The sequence below is a fragment of the Alligator mississippiensis genome, chromosome 8, assembly GCF_030867095.1.
Source record: "Alligator mississippiensis isolate rAllMis1 chromosome 8, rAllMis1, whole genome shotgun sequence".
Taxonomy (NCBI): Eukaryota; Metazoa; Chordata; order Crocodylia; family Alligatoridae; genus Alligator; species Alligator mississippiensis.
Genome location: NC_081831.1, coordinates 39,855,375 through 39,880,159, shown reverse-complemented (window position 1 = coordinate 39,880,159; position 24,785 = coordinate 39,855,375). Strand labels below are relative to the sequence as shown.

General features: G+C 52.7%; 1 protein-coding gene across 1 annotated transcript; it reads right to left on the bottom strand.

The window, feature by feature from the left end:
- Positions 1 to 1,282: 1,282 nt before the first annotated feature.
- SASH3 (SAM and SH3 domain containing 3) lies at positions 1,283 to 20,659 on the bottom strand. Its single transcript, XM_006262221.4, has 8 exons — positions 20,355 to 20,659; positions 13,139 to 13,234; positions 12,349 to 12,498; positions 9,394 to 9,535; positions 7,866 to 8,023; positions 6,604 to 6,810; positions 3,972 to 4,122; positions 1,283 to 3,385 (listed from the first exon to the last, which is right to left on the bottom strand). The coding sequence occupies exons 1-8, from the start codon at positions 20,409 to 20,411 to the stop codon at positions 3,198 to 3,200; spliced, it is 1,149 nt and encodes a 382-aa protein (XP_006262283.1). The 5' UTR covers positions 20,412 to 20,659; the 3' UTR covers positions 1,283 to 3,197.
- Between the last annotated feature and the right edge of the window lie 4,126 nt (positions 20,660 to 24,785).

Sequence of the window (24,785 nt, the reverse complement as noted above, 5' to 3'; positions counted from 1 at the left end):
TGTGCCTCTCTGCGTCTGCCTGCACCTCACTGTGCCCCACCAGGCCCTTCTGTGCAGCTCAGCCAGCTGTTGGTGTACAGCCCTGTTCTGTGCTCCTTGCTGGGTCTGATGGTAAGCATGTCTCCCCTCTGCCAGCCACCAAGGATGCTGCACATTATTGTTACTTTCCTATTTTGACTCCTGCCTTTTCTCTGGATACCAGCCAGGGGCAGTGGCCCTGTTGACCCCAGGGGCTGAAGGTAGCTGTGCTTGTGAGGCCCTCCAGGTTGCTGCTGGAGGGCCTACTTCCCTCCTGTGACGGGGAGCTTTCACTTACTCCCAGACGGCATTTCCTCTGCCTACCCAGCGTTCCCTCTAAGCTGTGCAGGTGTGCTCATGCTGCGCTGCCAGGCGCGCCTGTGCGGCTGTGCACACCACACAGCTTAGAAGGAGTGCAGCTCATTGGCCTTGGGAAATGACAGCTCAGCACAAGAACCAAGGAGACATTACAAGGGCAAAGTCTTCTAGCTAGATGCGAAGTCCAATCTTGCATAACACACACAGCAGAGCGGGTCTGACCTAGGGTGTGCTTGCATGGCTAAAGGCAGCACCACCTGGATCTAGCTCAGTGCTAGCACTGAATCAAAAGCAGTATAGCCATGTATGTGCAGCACTGACCTTGCTGTTCTGAGAAGCAGAGCAGATTAACTCATCCACAGTTCCCTGCTCCCATGTCTTTACTACTCAGTGTGTGATTATGGGGCTATTCCAGCAGCTTCCTTCTGCCATATAAACATCCTGATGTTCTCTGCCACATCCTGCTTCATGCTGTACTGGTTCCTCCATGGCCTTTTTATGCAACCTACCTTCCACCATCTTCACCGTGCAGACAAATGAATATATAGCACATGTACAAGTCAGGTTCAAGAGAGAAAAAATTCCTTGCTCCTTACTCTCTCTGTTATACTGTTTATAATGGGACAGCTCCATCCTTGTGCTTCTCTTGAGAATCCCAGCTGTAGCTGGCTCAAAGAAGGGTCAGCAATTTGGACTATTAGCCACACGTGTGTGGAGAGTTAAGGGGGACAGAGTGATGGAGCAGGGTCTCTCAGAGACCCTCTGGTGTGGAGGAGAGGACCATGAAGAGATACTGCAGTGGAAGGGGAGATGGCAGCTTCTTTCCAGGGAGGGGTTCAAACTGGCTGCAGCCCAAGGGAAAATGGCCTTGTGGCAATTCACCCCCTGTGAGGGGGTGCTGCCTGGGATCTAAAGCCCTTTTACTATGATCCAGGCAGACACAAGATTACGCTGTGGAATGCTGGGTAGCAGAGCATGCTTTATTGAGATGAAGCACAAGGTAGTGAGTTAAATGCCTAAACTTACGTGGCTGGAACACAGGCTGAGAAGTCACAGGTTTGTAGACTCAACCCTTGGGCCAAACGGAACCTGATTTAAGCATATGTAATCCCCTTGAATAGCTGTGGGTGTTGCAACCTTGTCTCCTGGGATGAGTTGGCCTGTTACTGTGTAGGTAAGATGCGAAGGAACCCTGCTCTGGTGCAAAACGATGTGCCAAGAACATGAGAACCTCCCTGCTTAGTTTCTTGGCTTGTTATCCCAGTGGAAAGCTAGCCAGAAAACAGCTTCAGTGAAGATGATCTTGTCAGAGTTGCTCATGGGCCTAGTCCTGCTTGGGACTAAGTATGTAGCTCTTAAAGCTGGGTGGGCCCCAGCTGCTCTGCATGCCATTGGCCTCTGTTGCACCATTAGCTGCACTTGTAATCAGTTTGCCTGTCCCACAGTGCTGCTGGGACTGTTGGTCGGGGGCTACCTAAAGTAAAGTGTGAGCTCTGTAGAGGTGGCTCTGCACCTGGCAGGACTTGCTCTTCCCCTTCTGGCTGCAGTCCTGCGGGTACCTGCAGCAAATGCTGAGGATTCAAAAGCATAATCTCTGTATCTGCTCCCTTCCTCTTTTCCATACTCAGGACAGGCAACACATGCCCAGGCAGGCTTAGCCTGCCCCCCTGTGACTAGCCCCATTCCTGCAGCAGAGGGAGGATCGATCTTGTGCAAGAGTTTGATCCAATTACAGACGGTGTTGTGAGACACAGCTACACCTCTTTCCAGCTTCCCAAACAAGCACTGCTGTGCTGGCCCCAGAATCATGTCTGAGATGGGTGAGTCATAACCTAGTGCAGTTTTGCTGTGCTGAGCCAACTCAAGACTTGAGTCAGGGAAGCTGCTGTAGCGTGGTTGCATTTCAAGCCCCATGCTACCCTCTGACCAAGAACAACCTGCTATGGGACCTGATCTCTGTTAAACCTGCTCCCAACACAGCTAGCCACACTTTGCTGGAAGTGAAAAATGCCTGTTACTACAGAAAGGAGGCTACAGTTTCCCCCACAGCTGTCCATCCACCATGTCATGAGGAGACAGGTTTGGTCATAACAGCCATCACTGTTACCTGCAACCTGTCTACACCACTCCTGGATCAGCCTAGAAACCCATGTCTCAGACCTCCTCACCCAGTGCCTGGGCCCAGTCCTCTTCCAGCACCAGCTGCTACCTCCACCTGTAATCACCCATCCCAGTAGGGAAGGAACCTTCCCACAGTAGAGAAGCCCCTTCCCACTGGCACAAAGTTGCCAGAGTAGCCTGTGTTTGGTACTGGGGGTCTTCAGCTGGGAAGTGCATCCCCACTGTACATAAGCAACACAGCAACCAGGCTTGCAGTATCTGCCTGGGTGTGCATGGCCTAATAGTTGACCTTTGAGGAAGGAGCTTGGCAGCTACCTAGTGAGGCCCCTACCACCAGCAGAGGCCTGGCAGAGGAGGCAGGAAGCAGTAGGGACTGGGCAGAGGAACAAATTAAAACAGTCTTTGTGGCTATGAATATGCAGTGGGGGGGGCATGGCATAAAAGTAAACTGTTACAGAAGCAGGTCCTGTGTCTGCCAAAACAGTGGCTTGGGGCAGGGCCTGGCACAGTTCTTAGGGGAGAGGCCTATCCTGGTGTAGGAATTGTGGCAGCCATGAAGTATTCCCAGTGTCCCTTCCTGTGACGCTCACAGTGCCAACAAAGGAGGATTTGTCCCGCTTCAGACATCTCCCAATACTGGTGGGGGCCTGAGCAGAGTGTCCCAGTGGTGGCCCCTGGCAAAGCAGATTCAGTGCCTGGATGGGGCAGTTCTGGGAGGCTCGGGGCAAGGCAGGGTGGGTTCAGGAGGATTGTTCCAGAGAGAGAGCCTGAAGTTGCTCCTCTGTGCTGTTCAGCTCTGTTTCATCTCGGCTGTTCTCCAGTGTCTCTGATCCCTCGAAGCAGCCTGAGTCACGGGGAATATCCCCTTTGAGGTCCAAGGGCAAGGGGTGTAGCTCAGAGCTCTCTCCTTCTTCGGCCTCACTGGCTGCTGTGAGGAGAGGTCAAAATGTTAAGAGGCCAAGGTCTGCTCCTATATAGAGCTCTGAGCAGGCCCAGGCTGTCTTGAACTAGCTCCAGAGATTGGTCCTACTGCCCATTACTATGAGGCTGCTCCCTGGGGTTGTGTAGAAGTATTCTAAGTAAAGGCATGCAACGTGCTCTAGGCCTAGCTGCCTGCGATAGGTGAGCCCTTGGCATCCTCCATCGCATGTTGCACCTACCCCCAGAAGCACTGAGCAGCCTATAGCTGGGGTCTGGTGCTCCCGTTTGCTTGGCTGGGGACACTCCCTTGGCAGAGCAGTTGCTACATAGGATTGCAGATTGAAGCCCTTGTGGTCCAGCGCAGGGCAGTCTGCCTCTGGTTGCCCACTGGGGCCCTAGGGATTGGCCTGGCCTAGCTGGATAGGCCTGCCTACTGGGATGTGTGCTCAGAGCAGGAGCCAGACTGAGGGGCCATATCTGGCCTGGAACTCACAGGCTTGTGGGTCTATGATTCCTAGGAGGAAGAGAGTTTAGGGGGAGGGGGCTGTGGCAACTGTCCATTCAGGTAGACAACACTCCAGTCAGACTCTTACTGTCATAGTCCAACAGCAGGTCAGCAGCTGTGAGCAGCTTGGCGCGGTGCTGGGGGTCCATGATATTCAGCTCATTCAGGTGGGTCTCCCGGAGCTCCTTGAAGTCCTCCAGGGTCTGGTAGCCATTCAGTAACAAGGTGGAGATGTGCTCCTGCAGAGGGGGAAAACCAAGAATGTGGCACAGCTGCACAGTCATGGCAGTTGGAATTGAAAGCACGGGCCCTCGTGAGCCCGCAGCCACAAGATTTGCCCAGGGCCTCACCAGGCTACAGAACCATGATTTTCTTTAGAACATCCTAGTCCAAGCACATGCCTAAATCCCCAGCTGCCAAAAGCTCCAGCTACCTTCTAACAGCATGGCCACTTCCTGACAATCAGAATGCTAGAGCTGATGGCAGAACGTAAGGGAATGGCCTTTGCAATCTACAGCCTACAGGCAGGTCATGTACACCAGGCTAGCACAGAGTTAATGTTTCCTAGAGCTGCCTTGGGCACCTTCCATACAGTGTGAGTGGATAATCTTTGCTCTCTAAAAGGCAGGAGTCACCACTCACACAAGACAACCTAACTCTACCCTGTGGAGCAGGCACTAGCTCTGAGCGTGGCTCAGAGAGGAGCACTGCAAGTTGGCTTGAGGAATGATGCAGACAGCATTGGCATGTGTTGCCTTGTGCTCCCCAAATTTCATTGCAGCAGTTGCCTGTCTGCACTCCAGTTGCATTTGCTGCACTCCATGGAGCTGTGCTGAATGGCAGGCAGCAATGTTGCTGATGTGAAGAGAGGAGCATGTGCACCATCAGGGCTTAAGTCTGCCTCATTTCAGCAAGGAGTTTGTGGGCAGTGGTAGAAGGCTGATAGCACACATGGCAGTGGTCCCCAGGGGGAAAGGTGGGCTAATAGAAGGCAAAGCCTTGGAAAGAGCCCTCAGGCAGTGAGTGACCAGCAGCAGCGGTTCTGGAGTCTGGGCTGGTCTGTGCATGCTAGACTCTGTGTGGGTACAGGTAGCTCCTGCTCACTCTTCCTGATCCTAATCAAGGGAGAAGGCAAAATGCCATCCTGCTGTGTTTGGGCTCTGGCCCCAGAGTTGGGCAGAGCACTGCCACTACTGGGACACTGTATTGAAGGCTGTGTTGAAGGCCTGAGGTGTACCTCACTCTCATTCTTCAAGAGTAAAGCATAAGCTACTTGCCATGTGCTGCGGGGGCAGGCTTAAGGTACCTGTGGGCAGCCTGGCAAAGTTCCTGGGCACAATTTCTATGCACGCTGTTTCTCAGTCTGACTCCTTGGCAATGCACATCCCAGTCGCAGAGAACCCTGCGGCAATCACAAGACTAATGCACAGGGGCACATCTACACATGAAATTAATTTGATGCAATAAATTCTAGCATATTGCTTCTGGGCACGGTTTACACAGGCACCTGGAACTGCAGCATGTTGAACTGGAGCAAAGTAGCCCTGGATGGCAGGGGGCTCTGGGGGGTGCAGCCTGCTAGCCTAGGGCTGCACCGACCTGGCTCAACATGCTGCAGAGGGACTGGCTGAGGCATGAGGGTTTATCCAGTGTGGGGATAGCCAGCCCTGTGCTGTAGCACCCTCATGCCTCAGCCAGCTCCAGTCAGCATCTACACGTGCATTACAGTGGAGTAAATAACTGCGTCATAGGATAGGATTTGTGTTGGGCAGTACTAGCCTATGGCAGAGTTAATTAGTTTACTCCAGCCTAATAGCACCACGTGTAGATGCTGACACTTTAGTGTGGAGCTAATTAGATGCACCTAGGGTGTGTCTGCCTGCCCAGTATATCCCAGCTTTTCTTGTGTGGGGCATGGAGGGGATTGAGAAGTCCCTCCTAGGAGCAGCAGCATAGCCTGGGGAGGCAGGAGCTGCCAGGGGCTTGTTGTGGGTGTTTCTTGGAAGAGTGGAGTTTGGGGGATAAAGCTAATGCTCTCCACCCCTACACAGCTTTGCATCCCCTTTCCTCCCCCACCCCCTGCACTGCTTTCCTCTCTCTTTCTGAGAAGCAGCAGCAGCATGTTGGTGCCTGCTTCACCTCCTGTCTTCACACTGGCATGCCCTTTCAAGAACTGTCCCAGAGCTGTTTTCCATCCCTTTCCCTTCCATCTCATACCCCTGTGCTCTCCCCTTCTCAGCACCCCTCCCCCCCATCCTCTCTTTCTTTTCAAGCCCAGCCTTCAGGAAAGCAGTGCCCACTCCACTAGCTAAGAGCAACACTTCGAGAACTGAAAAGCAGACTTGTGGCTTCACAGTGGGGGAACAGCAGCTCTCTGGCATGCGGCTTTCTAGAGCAGTTGTTACCTGCTCTATGTGTGCTGCAGGGTCCACCATTGCCAATCCAACAGCCACAGCCAGGAGGTTTTCCCAAGAACTGAATGGGCTGTGGCAGATATGGGAGCTGCCTAGGGTTGTGCTTCCAGCTTTTTTTTTTTTTTAAATGAAAGCTGGGCCTTGCAAAAAGCCCAGCTCTCCTGAATCTCTGCTAGGGCCCAGAGCTGGTGGCAGAGGCAATCAGCACCTTTCCTTCAGGGAGTGCTGCAGAGATGATGCTTGCCTACCCTGCCCTCTCCCCATGTGCCCTCTCTGGAGCCATCAGCACCTGCCCTGCTCTCTCACCTGCAGATTTATGCGCTCCAGCAGCTCATGCAGGGTCTTGGGCTTGGGTCGTTTGCTCTTGCTCTGCCTGCGGCTCTTCCGCACGGGCACGGTTTCCTCAGGGATGATGTCCACATAGATGAACTTGAAGGAACCCACCCTGTTGTTCAGGAGCCCAGTCCAGGTGCCCACAGGTGGCTTCTCGATGATCCTGATGATGTCCCCCTTCTGTGACAGGCACCAAGAAGGCCCATAAGTAACTGCCCCACCCAACATAGGAGGGTTGTGCCTAGGCCAGGGTGGGAAGCAGAAGGTCCCAGCCCACTCTAAGCTATGGTTGCTGGGGCTGGGCCTGTGGTGAGGAGTGGGGACACTGGGAAGCCTGTGCTGTGCTGCTTCTCTACACTTCCCATAGTGCCACCAGGCTTGGGTAGGGCTGGCCTACTAGTACTGTGACACCTGGCTGCTCCTCTGCACTGCATGGGTTGCCTAAGATGCCAAAAAGCAGAAGGTATCCAGAATTTGGGTATCAGCATTTGGAAGGTACCAGGGCAGGCAACTTAGCAGTGGGGCTACTGTCACTGACCTTTTTTGGCCCAAATGCTTGCCCTCCCTCCCTCCTCTCTATCCTAGAGAAGGTCATAAGGACAGGGAACCCCGAGATGAATGACTTGCAGTGGGGAAAAATTTGGGTTGGTGCCCTTGGTGTAGGTCCCTGAGTAGAGAGCAGGTGTTCCCAGTGCTATCCTATGAAAAGTATGTCTTGCCTTGGTTGGTGCTCCAGATCTGCCAGTCATGGGGTGTCTTCGGATAGGCCTGACTCCTGCTGTCTTGTAGTTCAGGCTGTGACCTCCACTTGCACTGAATGGGAGTTACCCATTCCTACATTTGACATTTAGGGTCCTACCATGCACACAAGGGAGGCCTGGGCCCTTTGTTGCCTTTCCATTATGCCCATGTAACTCCAGTGACTGACTAACAGTTTGGACAAAGGGAATCTTAGCTGAAGATGCAGCACTCCAATCTCCCTTAGCTATTGGGAGAGAGGCCAACAAACACCCCAAGTCCCCTCCCTTGCAGTGAAGCCTGGGCTCCTGGCTCAGTGATTTCTAGCACCAAGCAAGCAGGGGCCTTCTCCTCCTGACCTTGTTTCTGCAAACCCCAGTCCTGCCCTCTGTAGAAGGAATGCCAGTGCATTTTGTTTTCAGAGACAGCTTGTTCCCTCTCCCGCTGCTGCCTCCTCAGAAACTCACTGGCCTTCCCCTAAAACATCAGGGACTTACCCTGAGCTTCAGAGAGTCCTTGTCATATGGGCTGGGGGTGAAGTCTGTGTGGACACGAGCTTCACCACAGAAGGGGCCAGTGTATGGTGGGCTGGTCTCCTCCATCCTCAGGCTGTCACGGTTGTTGCCTATGTAGCTGGGGCTGATCACTTCACTTCCTGCAGGTGGGGGGGAACCAAGTCAGCCTCTCATGACCCAGCACAGCTTGGGAGACTTGCTCCAGTTCTCTGGGGGCAGCATGCTGGTTAAGTGGGCTCGGTTTTGCTGTGTGCTTGATGGATGTGGGTGTGCCTTTGTCACTTGCACTGGTCTCAGAAGTTTCTTTTCCCCATACCCTCCTGTGCCAGACTACCACATGCCAATGAGGCCGTTCTGGGCAGAATCGCTACAACCCTGGGGAATCCACATAAGAATCACACTGTAAAGCAGGGCTGGAAATCAAAGCTGCCCCTCTATCGCCTCAGCTGTGCTTAGCAAAGTTCCCCCTTTCATGCTCCACAGGGGAATGCCAGGGCCCAGGACCTGGCACCTTTGAATCCCTGCAGAGCCAAGTCAGACAAGTGGACGCCAGTTGTTTCCTGTAAAGCACCAGTAGGGAGCAGGGTCCATGGGCTTGGAGGAGGGGTGGCTATCCAGGCAGCTGCCGTGTGTTACAACTAAAGCAAGTTTAGTCACAAACCCCACAGAAAGGTGCAAGAAATCACAGCTGTGTGTGTCAGGTATAGGTGCTTGAGCTGGCCTGGCAGTCACACAGCCAGCTGAGTGTGCGAGCCACCAGGCAACTCCTGCACTAGACTGGTATGGAAAACCCCCGCCTTTAAGATGGTGCCACATTGTGGCAGGAGTATGCAGGGCACTGCCTCCTGCACCCTAAAAGCCAATGTGGGCAGAGACTCTGCCTCCCTAAATAGTGTTCCTCTACTGTGCTCTGGTAAAGAGGGCTGGGGCCCCCTCAGAGCTAGTAGTGCAATGAGGGAAGGGGGAGGACCCTGCCCTCCTGGGCTGGGGGCATGGCTGAGCACAAAGTCCAGACAGCAGGAGGAGCCTGGTCTATGAGCAGTGCCGGATTATGACATGCTGAGCCCCTAAACTATGTCCATCTCAAGAGAGCCCATATGACAATAATAGTCCATGAAAATGGATTTTCATGAAAATTTAAGATGAATTATTGTTATTTCTGCACAAATTTATGTACTCAATATGAATAATAATTGTGGAGCCATATATATGTATATTTTTGTCATATTAGAATGAAAATGTCCAGGGTTTTTTTCTTATTTAGAGGCCCCTCATATTGTGCAGCCCTAAACTGTATCTTAAGTAGCTTGAGCCTAAATCCAGCACTTTCTGTGGATCTGTCCCACCCAGCCACACATGCCCAGGCAGCTACCAATCCTGCTGGGCTATCACCTGCTGCAGAGGAAAAGCTAGTGGGGACCTGGAAGGAGCTGATGTGAGCTCACAATAAAGAGAGCACCAAGGTGTGTGAGCACATAACTTTAGGGTACAGGCCTGCCCATTCACTCACCACTGGACAGCTGGCGGCTAAGCTGCGAGTGTACACTATCCTCCGCCTCCATGTAGGACAAGGGCATCTTCTCAGAACTCTGCTCATCCAAGCTGCTGTCCAGAGACAGGAGAGACATGGAGCCCTCCTCTCCAGCTTCCCCCTGCAGGTAATAAACAGAAACCATGGCAGCTAGGCCTGCTGGACTGTCTTGGTGACCTTGGTAGGCTCCACTGAAGCAGATCAGAGAGCCTGGGAGCTGGCACTAATCCGTATCGGAGGGTTGGAGCCAGGATCACATCTCCCCTCCCCACGTCCAAAAGCAAAGCAAGCTGGGGACTCAGCCACCATGGTGCAGATCCCAACCAGGTTGGTTGAATTCAGAGGCAGGAGAACCTGTGGGATCTTCCCATAGGAGGCAGGAAAGCTGTGGAGACCTGGCAGAGGCTGCCTCCCTCAGACTGGGTTTCCTCACTGTGGGATGCTTTGGGGCAGGGCTGTTCAACTTCCAAGTGGCCAGGGGCCACAGACCCCTTGGGCCACACTAGAGCTAGCTACAGTCCCCTCCCCTTCCCTTCCCTGGGCTGCACATCCCATGGATGCCTCCCACTGCTGCCCCTCATTACACCATGTATCCACAACCCTCCCCCCACAGCTGCACTGCATACCCGAAACCCCCCCCCCCCCCCAACACACCCCATGTGCCTGCATGGGCACTCTGCCAAAACAACACAAGCTTGCACCCCCAAATGCCCTCCACTCCCTGCTGCACTGCACACTTCAGAGGCACCCTCAGCTCTCAGATACCACACTGCCTACCCTATCCCCCACAGGGCAGGCACAGGAAGCCACAGCTGAAGGAGGCAGAGGGAGCCTGGGGACTTTGGCTGCTGCTCTAAGCTGAGCCATGGGGAGCAGGAACCCCCAGGCTGCAATTTATCCTCTTGCAGGCTGCATGCAGCTGCCAGTTGGACAGCCCTGGTTTGGATGAATGTTAATGAAGCCCCTTCCCCTGATAGGTCAATGGGTGTCAAACCCTGAGAACTGCACGAGGGCCATGAGAACTGTCAGCCCAGGCATGTTGAGCTGATAGAGGAGGCTCAGGGGCATGAGGTGAGTCCTCTCAGCAACCTGCAATGGCAAAGAGCAGACATTGGAGGAGTCATTACCCAGCTCAGCTTAGCCTTTCCTCCTTTCCAGGTTGTGCCTAGTTCAGCTTGCAGGAGATGCCTGCCTGAACTTGTTTAGCATGATCCCCCTTTCTCCCTGTTCCTGCACTTCTCTGTACTTGTTCCTGTGCTGTGCAGGCAGCCTCATGCTGGCTAAAGTGGTAACTTTACATGCCAGGGTGACATGGTGAATCCTGGGACCGTGTAATTCAAAGCTCACCTGGCTACAGTGGTTTGAACCAACCTTGGTGGCCTCTAGAAAGGCACAGTAAGGGGCTTAGGGACAGCAGGAGGAGAGCTGTTCTGGTTGGAAAATATAGGCAGAGGTGTAACTAGTAAGTTTTGTGCCCCAGTCAAAACTCTCCTGTGCCCTGGGCGCGGGGCAGAGGGGGATCAGTCTTACCTGCCCCAGGGACTCAAAGATTCCCCATTGCTGCCCAGCTCCTATGGGCATAGGGAATGGGTATAGGGCTCCGCACAATGTGAGGCCTCATGCTATTGGGAATGAGTCATTCCATAGCTGGAGCATGGCTCGCTGATTAGGACCCCAAATGGCAGCCCAGCAAGGGACAGAGAAAGACCCAGAGGAGACTTGGAACTAATGTGGCTCCAAGGGTGACATCAGGGGCAGTCACCCAAGCAGGTACCTGCCAGCCCTATGTCAGGTATGGGAATTCCCATGCCAGAAGGAGTCAGTAGGCACCTGTGATGCAGACAGTCACCTCCTTGAGGGTCATGCCAGCAGCACACTGCTCATCTAAGGTCCATCTACGCAGGAAACTTTCAGGCCACTAGTGCAGCTCCTCCTGAACTGTACAGCCATGGCCTTTTGGTGCTGGTGTGGAAAAACTAGCATGGGGTAGGTCACTGTCACTCATCAGTGCCATTTAGCACCGCGAAGCACCTGAAGCACCATGCCCACATGGTATGGCTCCAGTGCTTCCAGGTGAGGAGGCAGCTTGCTACAGCAGAGCAGCATGGTGAGGGCACAGGGCACTGTAAGTCTACCATGTCAGTACAGTTATGGGAGCAAGTGAACAGTCAGGTTTTTCTGAAGGGAGCGAGCTGGATGTCCATCAGCTGGGGGCACGTGTGTTGCTGAGCTCACTGCTCAGACACTGGCATGTGTGAAGCTGGGGGGCACCCAGGTACTGAATCCTTGGGGAGCCAGTGGGGTCATTGATACAAGACCAGTGAATCAGTGCAGCCTGGCTCCACACACAATAAACTCACACCTCAGGCCAGGTGGAGAGTCCCCTTCTACCCACAGGCAGGCAGCTGGGGTTCCTCTTCCACTCCCATGCAGGGACGGCTAGTATCTGTCCCACACATCATGGGAAACAATCAGTGCCCTGTGCAAGTGCCCCTCTCTCCTCCCTCCTGCCCTCCACCCACCTGCTTGTGACTTGCACTGGGGTGTACTTCTGGCATATCAGAGGTCCGACTGAGGAAACGATCAGATTCAAGCCCTGCTCAGCTGCCCCCAATCCCTCCAATGAGCAGCAATGAAATAGATAACTGGTAACATTCACAGGGTGACCACTTATCTCCAGAATTAACAGTCCTCAAAGAGGCCTGGGGCAGTCAACCCCTGTCTCCATCACCTGTCTGCATGGTCCTCTCTCCAGTGACAAGGACTACAGGCTCTCCTGGACCAGGGGTTATCAAAGACAAGCTGGGCTGGCTGGTATTAGCTCCGTCCAAGCCCACTCGCAATCCTGCTCCAGGCCTTAATAAGCCTATGTGGCTGGAATACTAGGCTTCCACCTGGTGCTGACACTATGCTGTTTAAGTACCAGCTCCTTACCTTGCCTTCAGACAGCGCTTTCACCGCCATCCTGCCCATCTTCCTGTTCATGGTGCGGGAGATTACAGCCCTCCACTTCTTGCCCAGCTTCATTCCACTGCTTTTGGAGGTGTCCTCTGAAGCAGCACTTCCAAGGTCATCCTCAGGGATCTTCAGGGAGCGACATGGCCATATGGGTGGTGGGTGATGGACAACAGAGAAATTACCCAATTTTCCCTTGACAAAGCAGGGATGGTGAGCCCCCTTGCACTGCCATGTGAAGAACCAGTGGGGTGAGGCCTGACTTTCTGCCAAGCAGAAACCTCCCCAGGTAAACCCCAGAGAAAGAAACTGGAAAGCCTATACACTTGGCCTTCCAGAAAGGCACATCTGTGGGTACCATATTTGCTAGCACCATAGCTGGCACCTCTGCGAGAGCTGAGAGATGGGAGTGGAATTCTCCCCACAGTGACCTTCCACCAGCCTGGAGAGAAGTCCTGCCATGGGCAGGCTGTGGGCCTCTCCAGCTCTTCTGAGCAGCCTAAGTGGGGGCAGGATGAGAGAGGCAGAGCAGGGCCCATCTTGGCACCAGAAGGGAGCTGGGGATGTCTGTGCCCCAAAGAGGAGCAAACTGGGGATTGGGTAAAATGGAGACTGCATGGTCCAGAATGGAGGGTGGAGGCAGGTCCCCAGGGAGAAGCAATGCCAGGTGGGTACCCCTGTGGGTGGATAACGGAAATGGCAATGGGCATGCCCCAGGGAGTGACAATCCTGGCTGCAGCAGGGTGCTGATATCAGGACAGATACTCACGTTCTCCTCCAAGCTAAATTCCTTCTCGCTCACCCCAGGGGAACTGGGCTTGGACTTGGCAAAATCCTTGAAGCTGCTGGAACGTTGGAGGGAGAGCTGCAGGGGAAGTGGGGACACCATAAAAATGTGAGCCCTGGTGGTACAGCACAGCCACAGGCCAGGCAGGGCTGCCCTTTTTGGAAGGGCCTGGCTCTTGCCCCTAACCTTCTGGGGCTGTTGGGGGCACCTCCCCACAAGGAGTGGGGATCTGCAAGCAGAGACCAGGGCATGGATCAAGAACAAGGCCTGAAGCTACACCACACCTGGACCTTTCCCACCTGCATGTCCCATGGCTTTCACTGGCCCACTCCCCCTGAGTGAGACCTTTCCTGTCCATGCCTGGCTCAGTTTTCTCTTTCTTTGGCACAGACCCCACTCCCACTTAGCCCTGCTTTGGCAATATAGTTGTTTCTCTTGGCTCCTGATCCAATTCACTGGGCAAGACACATCGCGATGCCAACAGCAGCCCTCTGCCTTTCCCATGAGCCACTGCAGGTGCCTTACAAACAGCTGTGGGCCATGGCAGGGTGGGGGGAGGGCCATCTCCCAGGCTTTACAGAAAAAGAAACTGAGCCACAGCCACTGGCCAGGATCACACATGTAATTAATGCTCCTGGGTGCATGTCTACATGTGTAATTAATGCACACGAATAAACTCCAGAGCTTATTGCTCCTGAGTTTTTTGCTCCTGGGTGCGCTGTTTGAACATGCACCCAGGAGCAAAAGACTCCAGAGACATTAGCACTGGAGTTTATTTGTGCACAGCACAGGGAGCCTGGTGGGAGTAACCCAGACTGGCAGGGGACCCAGCGGGTCAGCCCTGGGCTGTCTGCTTTGGCAGGGCTCTATGTGCTGAGGAGTGTCTGGCTGAGGCACAAGCAGACCCCGTGCTGAAGCACCCTCATGCATCAACGCCCCCCCCAAACACTTCCGCCACAGCACATGGAGCCTCATTGGAGCAGCCCTGGTTACCTGCCAGCCCAGGGCTGCTCCCAGGGCTCCATGTGCTGTGGAGAGGCTGGCTGGAGTAACAAAGGTGCTTCAGCGTCAGGGCATGCCTGCTGGCTAGCCCCACACTGAAGCACCCTTGTGCCCCAGCCAGCCCTGTCACATATGTGCATTTAAATGCAGTAATTTATTGTGGCATCGGATATTACTTGTGTCTGATGGGAATATCCGATTGCAGTAAATTAGTTGACCTCAGCCTAATTACCATGCACGTGTAGACAGTGATGCTTTACTGTGCAGTCAATTAGTCTACTGCACAGTAAAGTGCATGTATAGACGCACCTACTGTGAGTCAATTCCAGAATAGGCTGCAGAACCCTGCTTCCTAAACGCCATCTCCATAGCCTTTCCCTGTGACCAGCCCCGTCCACACCTACAGCCTTGCGCAGGCTGCCACAATGTCTCCTGTTGCTACTACAAGTCTTCTTGGCCATGCATGCACAATCCTTGCTGGTTCATATAGCCCAGTGCACGTGCACTGGGGTAAAACTGGGGCAAGTTCACTGGTGTCTGGTGATACCAGACAAAGCAGGGAGAAACCAAGGCACACCCCAGAATCTAGCAAAAACAGCCCAGCTTCTGAGGCCTGTCCCTCCAGCTCAGCCATGGCCATTTCATCTGCAGTCACAGTGCTTGGCAAGCCCTGGCCTTTAAGCTGCCCCCTCCCCAGCGCAGTGACCATCCCGGAGGGGAGGGAAGCAGAACCCCACATACAGCCCCTCAACAGTTGTGTCAAAGGTCTGTATACCTGCACTAATGTTCTTTCTTCTCTGATACCCTGACTCATACCCAGGACCCAGGTCTCTCTCTCTCATATAAAACAAAAGGGAGCAAAACTGCAGTGCTTTGCTTTCACCTTGTCAGAAGCCTAGTGTCAGAGCTACCACCTTCTTCAGTTTGGAGGTGTGTCTTGCAAGATTTGATGCTTACTGGAAACCCTGGGTCCAGGAGCTGGGAGATTCTCAGAGCAGCTCAGATTATAGTTAAAGAGTGTTTCCAATGTTTTTTTATTCTTTGCACAGCAAAAATAATACAAAAGAATCACAGGGGCCTTGGATGATGCAAACAGCTAAGTTTGCTTAATATGCCGGGCCTTGCTCCACCGACTTATAGATCCATGCTGGTGCCAGAGCTGCAACATTGCTGTCTGCCTGAGGGGTGTGGGAAGCCCGCAGGGAGCTCCCAGCTTCCTGATTGGGACAGGGGATTTGAAAAGAGCTCCAGGGGAGGGCCAGGTCCCAGCCCCCTGCCCCAATCTGCTGGTGGGGTAGCAAGCAGTGAGCATGAATTGAGTTCTACACAAACTTTGGTGCCTGACAATGCTGCTGTCCAGGGCTAGCTAGGAGGGGTGGGACATTCTGGTGCCTGGATTTGGGGCTCACTCTGCAGCCTATTAGAAGCCCCTTCATGTCTACAGAATATAACTTTCCAGGGGGGAGAGAGTATGTCACAGTCTGCAGGACTAGAAGGTATCTCATGGTTCACTGAGTTTAGTCCCTGGTATCCCAAGCAGCCACATCATATAATTCAGCCCATACATGTACCAAGCTCCAAGCTGGCTTTCTTGCTTCTCTTACTCTAAGAGGTCCTTAACCCCACTTTCCTGCTTCCAAGCTGGGTCATTGGCCACCACAGAATAATAGTCAGAGGCCAAAAGGACAGAAAGTGAACAAACAGGGAATGGCCCAGTAAACTCATCTCTGCTTTTGCAGGGTGCCCTGCATTCAGGTCCCTGCTCCCCATGCTAGTTATCCATTTTATCTAATGACTGTGTAATGCAAAGTGGTAGCAGGATCCAGAATCCAGGGCTCTCCTGAGGTGAATCCCATAATGAATGTGAATGCCACAGAGTTCTGCCTCCTGGGCAGTGCATACACAAGGCCAGCACAAGATGACATACCTATTGGTAAGCGGGAGAAGCCATGGGTAGGCTGGGGCTTGTTGATATGTCTGTGGGTGAGCATGTGAGAGTGATTCTTCCTTGCAGAGAGCGATTTTTTTTAATGGAAATTACATCTTTTAGGAAGGCAGACCAGAAAAAAGTCTTTACAGGGACAAAGGGGCCTTCACTGCATATGAACAGGATGGGGGAGGAGAGGGTTGCCAGAGGAATGGCTGGGGGAAATAGAAAGTCACTGAATAGTTACAGTGAGAAACTAGAAAGCAAGGCACACTCAGCAGCAAAGAAGGCATACAAGGAAGGGAAGTGAGAAAGGAGGGTGTGGCAGTGAGAGGGGAGTGCATCCCCTGAGAGGACAGCTGCAATGTTGCTCGCTGATTTGACCACCCATGGCTGCCCTCTGTAAGCGGGACTGTTTCCATGTGTCAGGGAGTGGTTTACTCTGATTTCCCCTCTGAGATTGATGAGACATGGAACTCCCTGACAATCCCATCAGATCGGCAAATAGCTGCACCCCCAAAGTTGGCTGATTCATTAAGCTTGTGACCTCTTAGAATAGCTAGCTACCAAGCAACCATAATGCCCTAAGCCTGCCACCGTCCTGCTCAACACTTCCCCTCCAAAGAACTAGGATGCCCCCATTTTGCTAGTCACTGGCTACTGGCTTTCTTCTTCTTCCTCTAAGTCATCAGCTCTGATGATTCTATTCCAAATGTCATGACAGTCAGGGAGAGGAGCGGTTTGTTTTTTCATTTTAACCTGGTTTCATCTTCAAACTTGTGGCATTTTACCCTTATCCAACCTGGCTGTCTTCTCTTCTTACTACCAGGAGGACTGAAGTCAAAGCTTCTCTCAGGCAAGATTGCTGCCATTCCTTATGGTCTTTGGTAAGGCATGTGAGGCTCCCCTTGGGGTCAATCTGGAGGGAGGGGAGTGCTGGCAGGAGTTCATACAATCAGCTATATCCAGTTGAGATATCAAAGTGAGAAGTGCTCTTGACAGGTACCCAAGCATAACATGCAAGCTCTTCATACCCCTCTAGGACCCTTGGGTGGGCCTAGGGTGGCCATCATAGAGGACAGTCCAGTTGTTCTTTGTCCTCTATTGATATGAAACCCAACACCTTTATGGCCTCTATTTTTCTCTTGAAGAGCTTGAAGAGAAAAATCGAGGCCATAAAGGCGTCTGGTTTTGTATCAACAGAGGACAGAGTAGCAGAAAACCAGAATGTCCTCTCTGATGGCCACCCTAGTGTGGTCTTCTCCTTGATCCAAGTCAACAGCAAGCAGTGTTTTTTTCTAGCCTCTGCACCATAATGGTCTCTCTCTCTCAGAGGACTGTATAGATCTCCATAGCAGACTCTGTAGATTTAGTCATCCATTGCACTCAAGGTCAAGTTTTGCATTACAGCTGTAGTAGCTAAAGATCTTCTCAAAGACAAAAGCTGAGATTCTGAAGAACAGGGAGGTAGTTTGGGGCAGGTAGTTTTATGTGGTACAACTATGTACTGACTTTAAGCAAGCCCTTGGCTTCCCCCAGGAAATATACACACCATTATTTCCAGTAGGGTTGAAGCCATGCTCCCCTTACAGTAGATGACAGTCCCTTAGCTACCAAATAGGGGCCAGTCATGGGATTGCTCTCAGGGAGAAAATGCAGGGCCAAGAAAGGGCCATTTTTCAAGCAGTAAACGGGGAGTGTGTTAAGAAACTGGAGCCAGGGACCTGGGGAAAAGGAAGCAGGGTAAAGAGAATCTGAAGTCTAAGTTTGAGGCACATCAGTGGCCAAACTGCTAGACATGAGATGGCTTGGAGAGGCTGCAGCTTGGGGTAAGGCCTAGGGAAAGGCCATGCCAGACAGGCAGATCCTAGCATTCAGAGCAGTGTGCTGACGCCCCAGAGGCCCAGCCGCCTGGAGCCTGGCTTTTCATCTCTGGGGTGAATTTGACCTATGGAATCACAGGGAGAAATACTGTTGCTAGTGGAAAGCAGTGACTCAGCTAGGGACTGAAATCCCAGAGTGCTATGAGTAGGCCCCAGACCCACTGTCTAATGCCCCATCACTCTATGCTGCTACCACACCCCAGAATCTCACCCTGATGCCAGGGTCTCAGTGCCAAATCTTCTGTTCTCCATGCCCGTGGTTTTATTCTCTGCTTTCTAGTTACTTGCCAGGAACAAGGGAGTTCTTTGGGCATGCAAGTGTAAGCATAGCAAAGTGTGGCAGGGATAAGGACACATAGAACTATTGTCTGAGATCGAAAATGGCTTTGTGGGAGCAAGGGTGTCTTTAGGGACAGATCCCTGGCAGGAGAGGCAGCAGCACAGAGCAGGCTTGCTATGCTAAGGATCAGACAGCTGCTAAACTTTGCTTCAGGGCAGCACTAGCCTGTCTGTGCTCCTGAAGAGGTGAGTGAAGGCAGGAAGAGGGCCTGTGGAGGTCAGTCCTGAGTAACCCCACCTCTTGCATCGCTCTAGTGCTATGTACTGTTGGCTGTGGCATTCCCTCATGGAGCCAGGCATTGACAGTGTGTGTTTGCTGACACTTAGCTACTGCAGAGGCCCGCAGAGCCAACATGAAAGGTCTGACTTTGCAAAGCAGCTCCCTGGAGCTGCACCAGCCTTGCAGGTGGGGCTTGTCATGGACACTGCCCTCCAGAATGTTGTTGTGACCAATAAGCAGTGGGGCCAGGCTACTTGATCTTCAAGGGTTGAAGTCTGGGGTGACCCAACGTTGGGCAGATCCAGGTCTCCTGTCTGTTGTAGGCTCCTCCTGCCTGAGGTACTTGGCGTTGTTGGTGTCAAGCAAGGACTAAGCTGCAAGAGGAAGTGGTTAGCAGCACGTGACTGACAGCAACCGAGAACTGCCTGAACCACAAACACCTTGAAGGGCTTTGATCCAGTAGCTGCAAACTTCAGCAAATTTCTGCAGTCTGTGAGCAGAATGGCTTCAGGGCTTAGGGCCAGATGACTCTCAGCAGGCACATAGCAGCCCTGCAGCAAATCCCCAGGCAGGAAATGACAGGCAGCCACCCTTCACACGCATAAGAATGAGCAGGGGAGTCACACCCCTATGCTCCACTGCATGGCAGCCAGTGTCCCAGACCCCTAACAAGGCAGGGATCGCCTGGCAAGTTCTCTGTGCTACCAGTCACCCTCCTAGAAGCAGGCTCTGCCCTCCTTGACACCAACATAAAGAACTTCCATGCACTTCAGTGGGCTTTAGTCCGGATCTACACCAGTAGGCTTGTTCTGGGATCTACGGTGCTACAGTTCCATTCCCAGGACAGAGGGATACATAATTCAGTCTCCTTCAGCCAACAGGCAAAGACAAGCCCTATGGCCCAGCTTGCTAATAGCAGGAGATACACTTTGCATTCCCATCCTGGTGGGATCCTAGGTTCAGAGCCATTGCCCCTGGAGCAAGAAGGTAAACATCAGCTTGGCACAGTTCACTGTTGTCAATCTTGAGCAATTTGTCCCTATACAGATCTCAGCAAGTGAGAGCAAGCTCAAAGAAGAGCAACACCAGGGATTAGGTGCAGCTGAGAAATAGGGAGATAAGGCAAGAAGAGACAGGACAGCCCACTGACTGCGTGAAAGGCAAGGTTATAACTCTTGGAGGGGGAAAGTCAGGGAGCTGCAGGAAATGTGGGGTGACATGAGGACCTGAAATATAGGTGGCCATCAGGACAGCCATGCTGGCAGTGAAATAGATCTGCATCCCAAGAGAGATAATGGAGGCACCAAAGCATGGGATTTTCAGTTCTAGCCCAGTCCAAGCCCCGGAGGTGCATGCACAGTACTCAGACATTGGAATTTGTAGAAAGGGCAGAGGACTTGGCTGTCTCATTCCTGTGGCCCTGTAATTCACTGAAAGGGCCTGGCATCTACTTGCAGACACATCAACCTCCCTCCCTCACCACAGTCATTTAGGAAACATCCCTCTGTGGGACTGGCCTGGTTGGTCAGCTCTGCCACAGTTGGAGTAGAAATAACAGAATTATATGCTCAGAAGGCTAGTAGGGTGCACAGGGGCCAGCTAGTGCTACCCCTGCACAAAGGCAGGATGTGTGGTTCTTAAAGCATCCTAGACCAATGCCTAGCCAGCCTCTATCATGGCTAAATCTCCTGCCTACATTGTGAGCCCTGCTGGCAACTGGGAACCAATCAGAGTGGGTGCCCAGGGGACAGAGAGATCATGGAACTAGTTTTAGGCCCATAACAGTACTGTCAATGAGTCAAACAACAGGCAGTCTCTTACACTCACCTTCTTCTTCTGCATAGGCTCCTTCTCACTGGCATTGGATGGCTTGCGGCGCAGCATAGTGCTCCTTCCAGAAGAGCCAGGCTGCAGGATGAGGGATGAGGGCTGAGCCACCAAGTACAGATCCCAGTGTGTCACTTACTGAAATGCTGCCGGCACAGACACCAGGAAGCATGCAGGAAGCCGCTGTGTCACATGAGCCACTCTTACAGCAATCGCTGCTCTAGAGCAGCTGGCCCTACCATAGCACTTGTGAAGGAGGAAGGAAGTAGCAGCTTGAGGATCTCTTCGTGCCTAGAGTCCCTAGAGCCAGCCTGCCAGACAGGGCCTTGCCTTCATGCCTTGGCAAAGGGAGGGCCCACTCTATGTGGGCAAGGGGCTCCTTCTGAGCAGGCACTGCTAACACACCTCTCATAGTGGTACATCTGCACAGCCAATGCAGATCCCTCCAGATGGGCTTCCATTCACCCCCAGAAAGGGGCTCCTGGCACCACCCCAGATTAAGGACCCCACAGTGATGAAGGGAGTGGGACAGGGACTGGAGGCGCTGGCCAGCCAGGGTGGTGCATGGGGCCTGGGGTGTGAAGCAGGACAGAGCCATGGGTGGCTTGTCTTGTGGGGGTTGCTCCCCTCTGCTGTGTGCACTTCCCAGGGGTGGATACCAGGGGAGCACATGCCCCACCAGATTTGTGCTTGGAGTGGGGGCAGATGCAGGCTTCCCACTAGTTTTGGGGCTCCCTGCCGTGCTGCTTTTGCCCTGGGAGCCCCGCACTGGCTGCGCCACCATGACAAGGTGCCCCCTGCCTGCCCAGCAGCAGCAGGGATGGCAGTAGTGTGATGTTTCCCCTCCACTGTTGCCAAGAAGGTAGGGGGCGTGCAGCTGGCAAGGAGCTCCCCAGGGGAAAGGCAGCAGGGTGGGGAGCTCTGAGCCTGCAGCGAGCAGCTCACCTCTGGCCCCACTCCCCTCCACTCTGCTCAGCTCTGCTACAGCCATGACACTGGTGTGGGAGTGGGGGAAGGTGGGCATATGTCCCACCTTTCCATTTGGAAAAGGTGGTCACCCTAGTTCTTGCCCTACTAACACAATTGGCAAGCAATACTTAGCAGTTCCTTAGGTAGGTGGTCCTCAGTTTCTTTGACAAAACTGTTCTTCATTAGAGATCTGGCCATAAACTTTTGACCAAACTATGTCCCAAAATTGTGAAGATATACACAGCCAGTATAACATAATTAACATGATGAAAAAAATGACATGAACACTGGCCTTTGGGCAAAACCAAAAACAAAAGCCGTTTATACATGCATTTCAGGAGGCAGGGTGGGAGACGCTTTAATTAGAGTGGCTCTGAGAAATGCTCTAATTAAGGAGCCCAGAACATCATGTGTATCAACCTCCCTGTGCTCGTTGAACAAGCTTTAGTTAAAGTGCCCCTGCTGACATTTTGTCAGAGCAGGGACACCGGTACACATTATACTGGAGGCTGCTGAAGCACGGTAATTACCATGCTCTGGCAGGCTCAATTAACTGAGTCTGCTCCAATGCACTGTAATTACAGCATGTCAGAGCAGCTTCAATGTACGTGTATAGGCACCTGAGGTTACTCAAATCAACCCTGGGGCAGGTATCTCTGTGGGAGACCCTCTAAACCTCCAAATCAGTTCTGCTGTTGGAGGTGGTTCATGACAGTGACCTGTACCTTGGGTTGCTCTGCTCCTCTGTGGGCTCTTTAATTCACCCCATTGCTAGACTGGACCAGCCAGGATACAGGACCACACTAATCACCTGCCTGTTTCACCTCTGACAGGTTCAGTGGAGTTTGGCTCTCTCCACAGACTCCTTCTGTGAAGGCAATGACTGAAAATAGGAACCAACTCCTCTCAGTCTCTCACTGGAATCTAGAAATGTTCTGGATGCCCTGAGCTGTGCTGTGGCTATTCCCCAGGGGGGCAAGCCATTCAGCAAAGCAAGGCTGCCAGGGTGTTTTAATGCCTAGGCCAGGGGTAGGCAATGTTTTTTGGCAGAGAGCCTCCCAGCTGCCTGGTGTGAGCAGCCTGGGCTCCATGGCTGGCCGTGGTGTGCCGAGCAAAATGGCCTTAAATGTCATGCTCAGCCCCCTTACCAAACGTCCAACTACCGGTCTCCCATGGCCCATGCTGTTACCTCAACTGTGCTGCCAGGTGCTGATACCCATTGAGCCTGCCCACAGCTGTATGGGAAATCTGTGCTAGAGCAGGGAAAAAGCCAGGATCTTCTGAGCTCTGGGCTTGGGCCCCAACCACTGGGCCAGCCACACTTGTCAGATGTCCTGATGGAAGCCCTACTTGTTGATTCTTGACCCACCAGGGCTAGTTCACAAGGGCCCAGCTGTACTCATCCAGGGAATTCTGTACCTTCTCCCTCTCTCTGTCTTCCCTTTACAAAGTGACAAGAAAAGTCAGGCTTCTTGCACTGGGCATTACTGTCCTCAGGGTCTTTAACTGAGGACTCCAGTGTCTAATATCCCCTCAAGTTCAGTAGAAAGGACTGCCCGAGGTCTGGGCCTGCCAGTTTTTCACATCCTATTATTTGTTGGTTCTGAGATTAGGCCTGTAATAGAGACCCAGGAGCATCCTCAGATGGGCTGCTGAGAGCATCATAAATTCCCATGGTGGAAAAGGCAGGAAGCAGAGCTCCAGGACAGCCTAACTGCAGGCTGCCCAAGGGTCCAGCAGAAAACAGGGCAGGTTTTCTTCAGGCCTGTCTTATTTAGTGCAAGCCAGAGTGGAAGGCTGGACCCCAGGGCAGGCAGCCCAGGCGTGATGATGTCCTCTTCTCAGGGCTGCACATTGCTCTGCTTCTCAGACCTCCCAGGTGCAGCATCCAGGGCCTAAGATGGCTGCTCCTCACCAAGATCTTTGGGCTTCCACACCAGGGCCACATCACAGGGAACCTCAGAGAGTGAGGAAGGTGCCATGGAGGAGACATGGCAGGTCTGTCTTCCAGTTCAAAGCTGCCCTTCCCTACTCACAGAGACCAGGAGCCCCTTGGACTGGACCATGCAGTGTAGGAGGAGCAGGAGTTAGGCTCCAAACACCCCCTTTCCCAAAAGAAGGTTTCTCATGAAGTTGGCCTTGCCCAACCCCTCCATCATGGAACCCAGGCCATGTTATGCTGAGGTCACACTTTTCATCCAACAGCCTCACCTCTGTGGCTGAACCCAAAATAGTACACTGGTCTACTGAGCCAGAGCCAACAGCTCCCATGTCATCAGGGCCACACCTCACAGGCAGGTAGTTGTACTGCTTGTGGTCAGATGTGCTGCAGTTGCACCAGCTCCAGGGGTACAAGGACCATGCTAAATGCAATTGTCCCCATCTCTTTGCTAGGGCCAAGACTGTTCCTAAGAAGCTAGGAATTCTCCCCAATGCCCATGAAAATACAAGGTCCCTGTGCTCATACTGGCTGTCCAAGGATAGCTAGCCTGTCTGGGATCAGCTGGAGCTTTCTCATCACTGACAGCATTTATTGCCTTCCCTTGGGTGCCTGTGCATACAACTACACTGAGGATGACAAGGATGATGATGAGGATAATGAAGACAACAGAGAAGAGGATGAATATAATGACAAATGAAAGGACTGGAAAAACAGGAAGGGGAGTTGGGAAGTGGAGGAAGGGAGAGGGGAGGGGGCCGAGGTAGTTCTTTGCATAATTGCAATGTTTTAAAGGTGACAGTGATGGGTGGGTGGGTGAGTGTATGGGCTTGTGGGTGCTTAGTGTGGTCTTTGTAACAGGACTAAGTGTAACTGTAAAATTGTGTTTTGGACCATCAAGTGAACCATAGTGGTCACAAGGCAGGTTGTTAGAGGTATAGTTATATATAAATATATATCTATATATATATAGAAATAAATATTTTTGCAAAAAAACCCAGCTATCTCTCCCTGAAGAAACAACACCCTCAGCCTGCCCAGCCTGGCTCAGCGCTGAAATCTGAGTCCATGATGGAAGCTCAGGTGCATGATGGGGCTCTGGAAGCATAAAGGAGCCTAACTGTGGAGTGAAACAGCCCTCTAGGACACTGCCTGTACAAAGTGTGTCCACAGTGGGATCGGTGCTCTCCCAATGTGTCCTCCGTTGCACCAGTGCAAATTGGTATAAAGCCTCCTCATTGGGATGGGCATGTACATACCCACCTGGCACTAGTGTATGTGACACACACGGCATTAGAAATTGGGGATCCAGGACTTTGCAAAGATCCTGGGCTTGCATCTCCCAGGGGGGGTCAGATATGGGGCCTTTCCTGCCAACTGGGCCATCCAGAACCAGTGGGATTAGAAGAGCATGGAAGTAGGCTGGGAGAAGGGGGTATCATCTAGGGACCCAGCAGGGAGGTGGGAAAGGGTAGGCAGAACCAGGAAAGGCTGGGCTTAAGGGCAATGCCATCAGTCTGGCA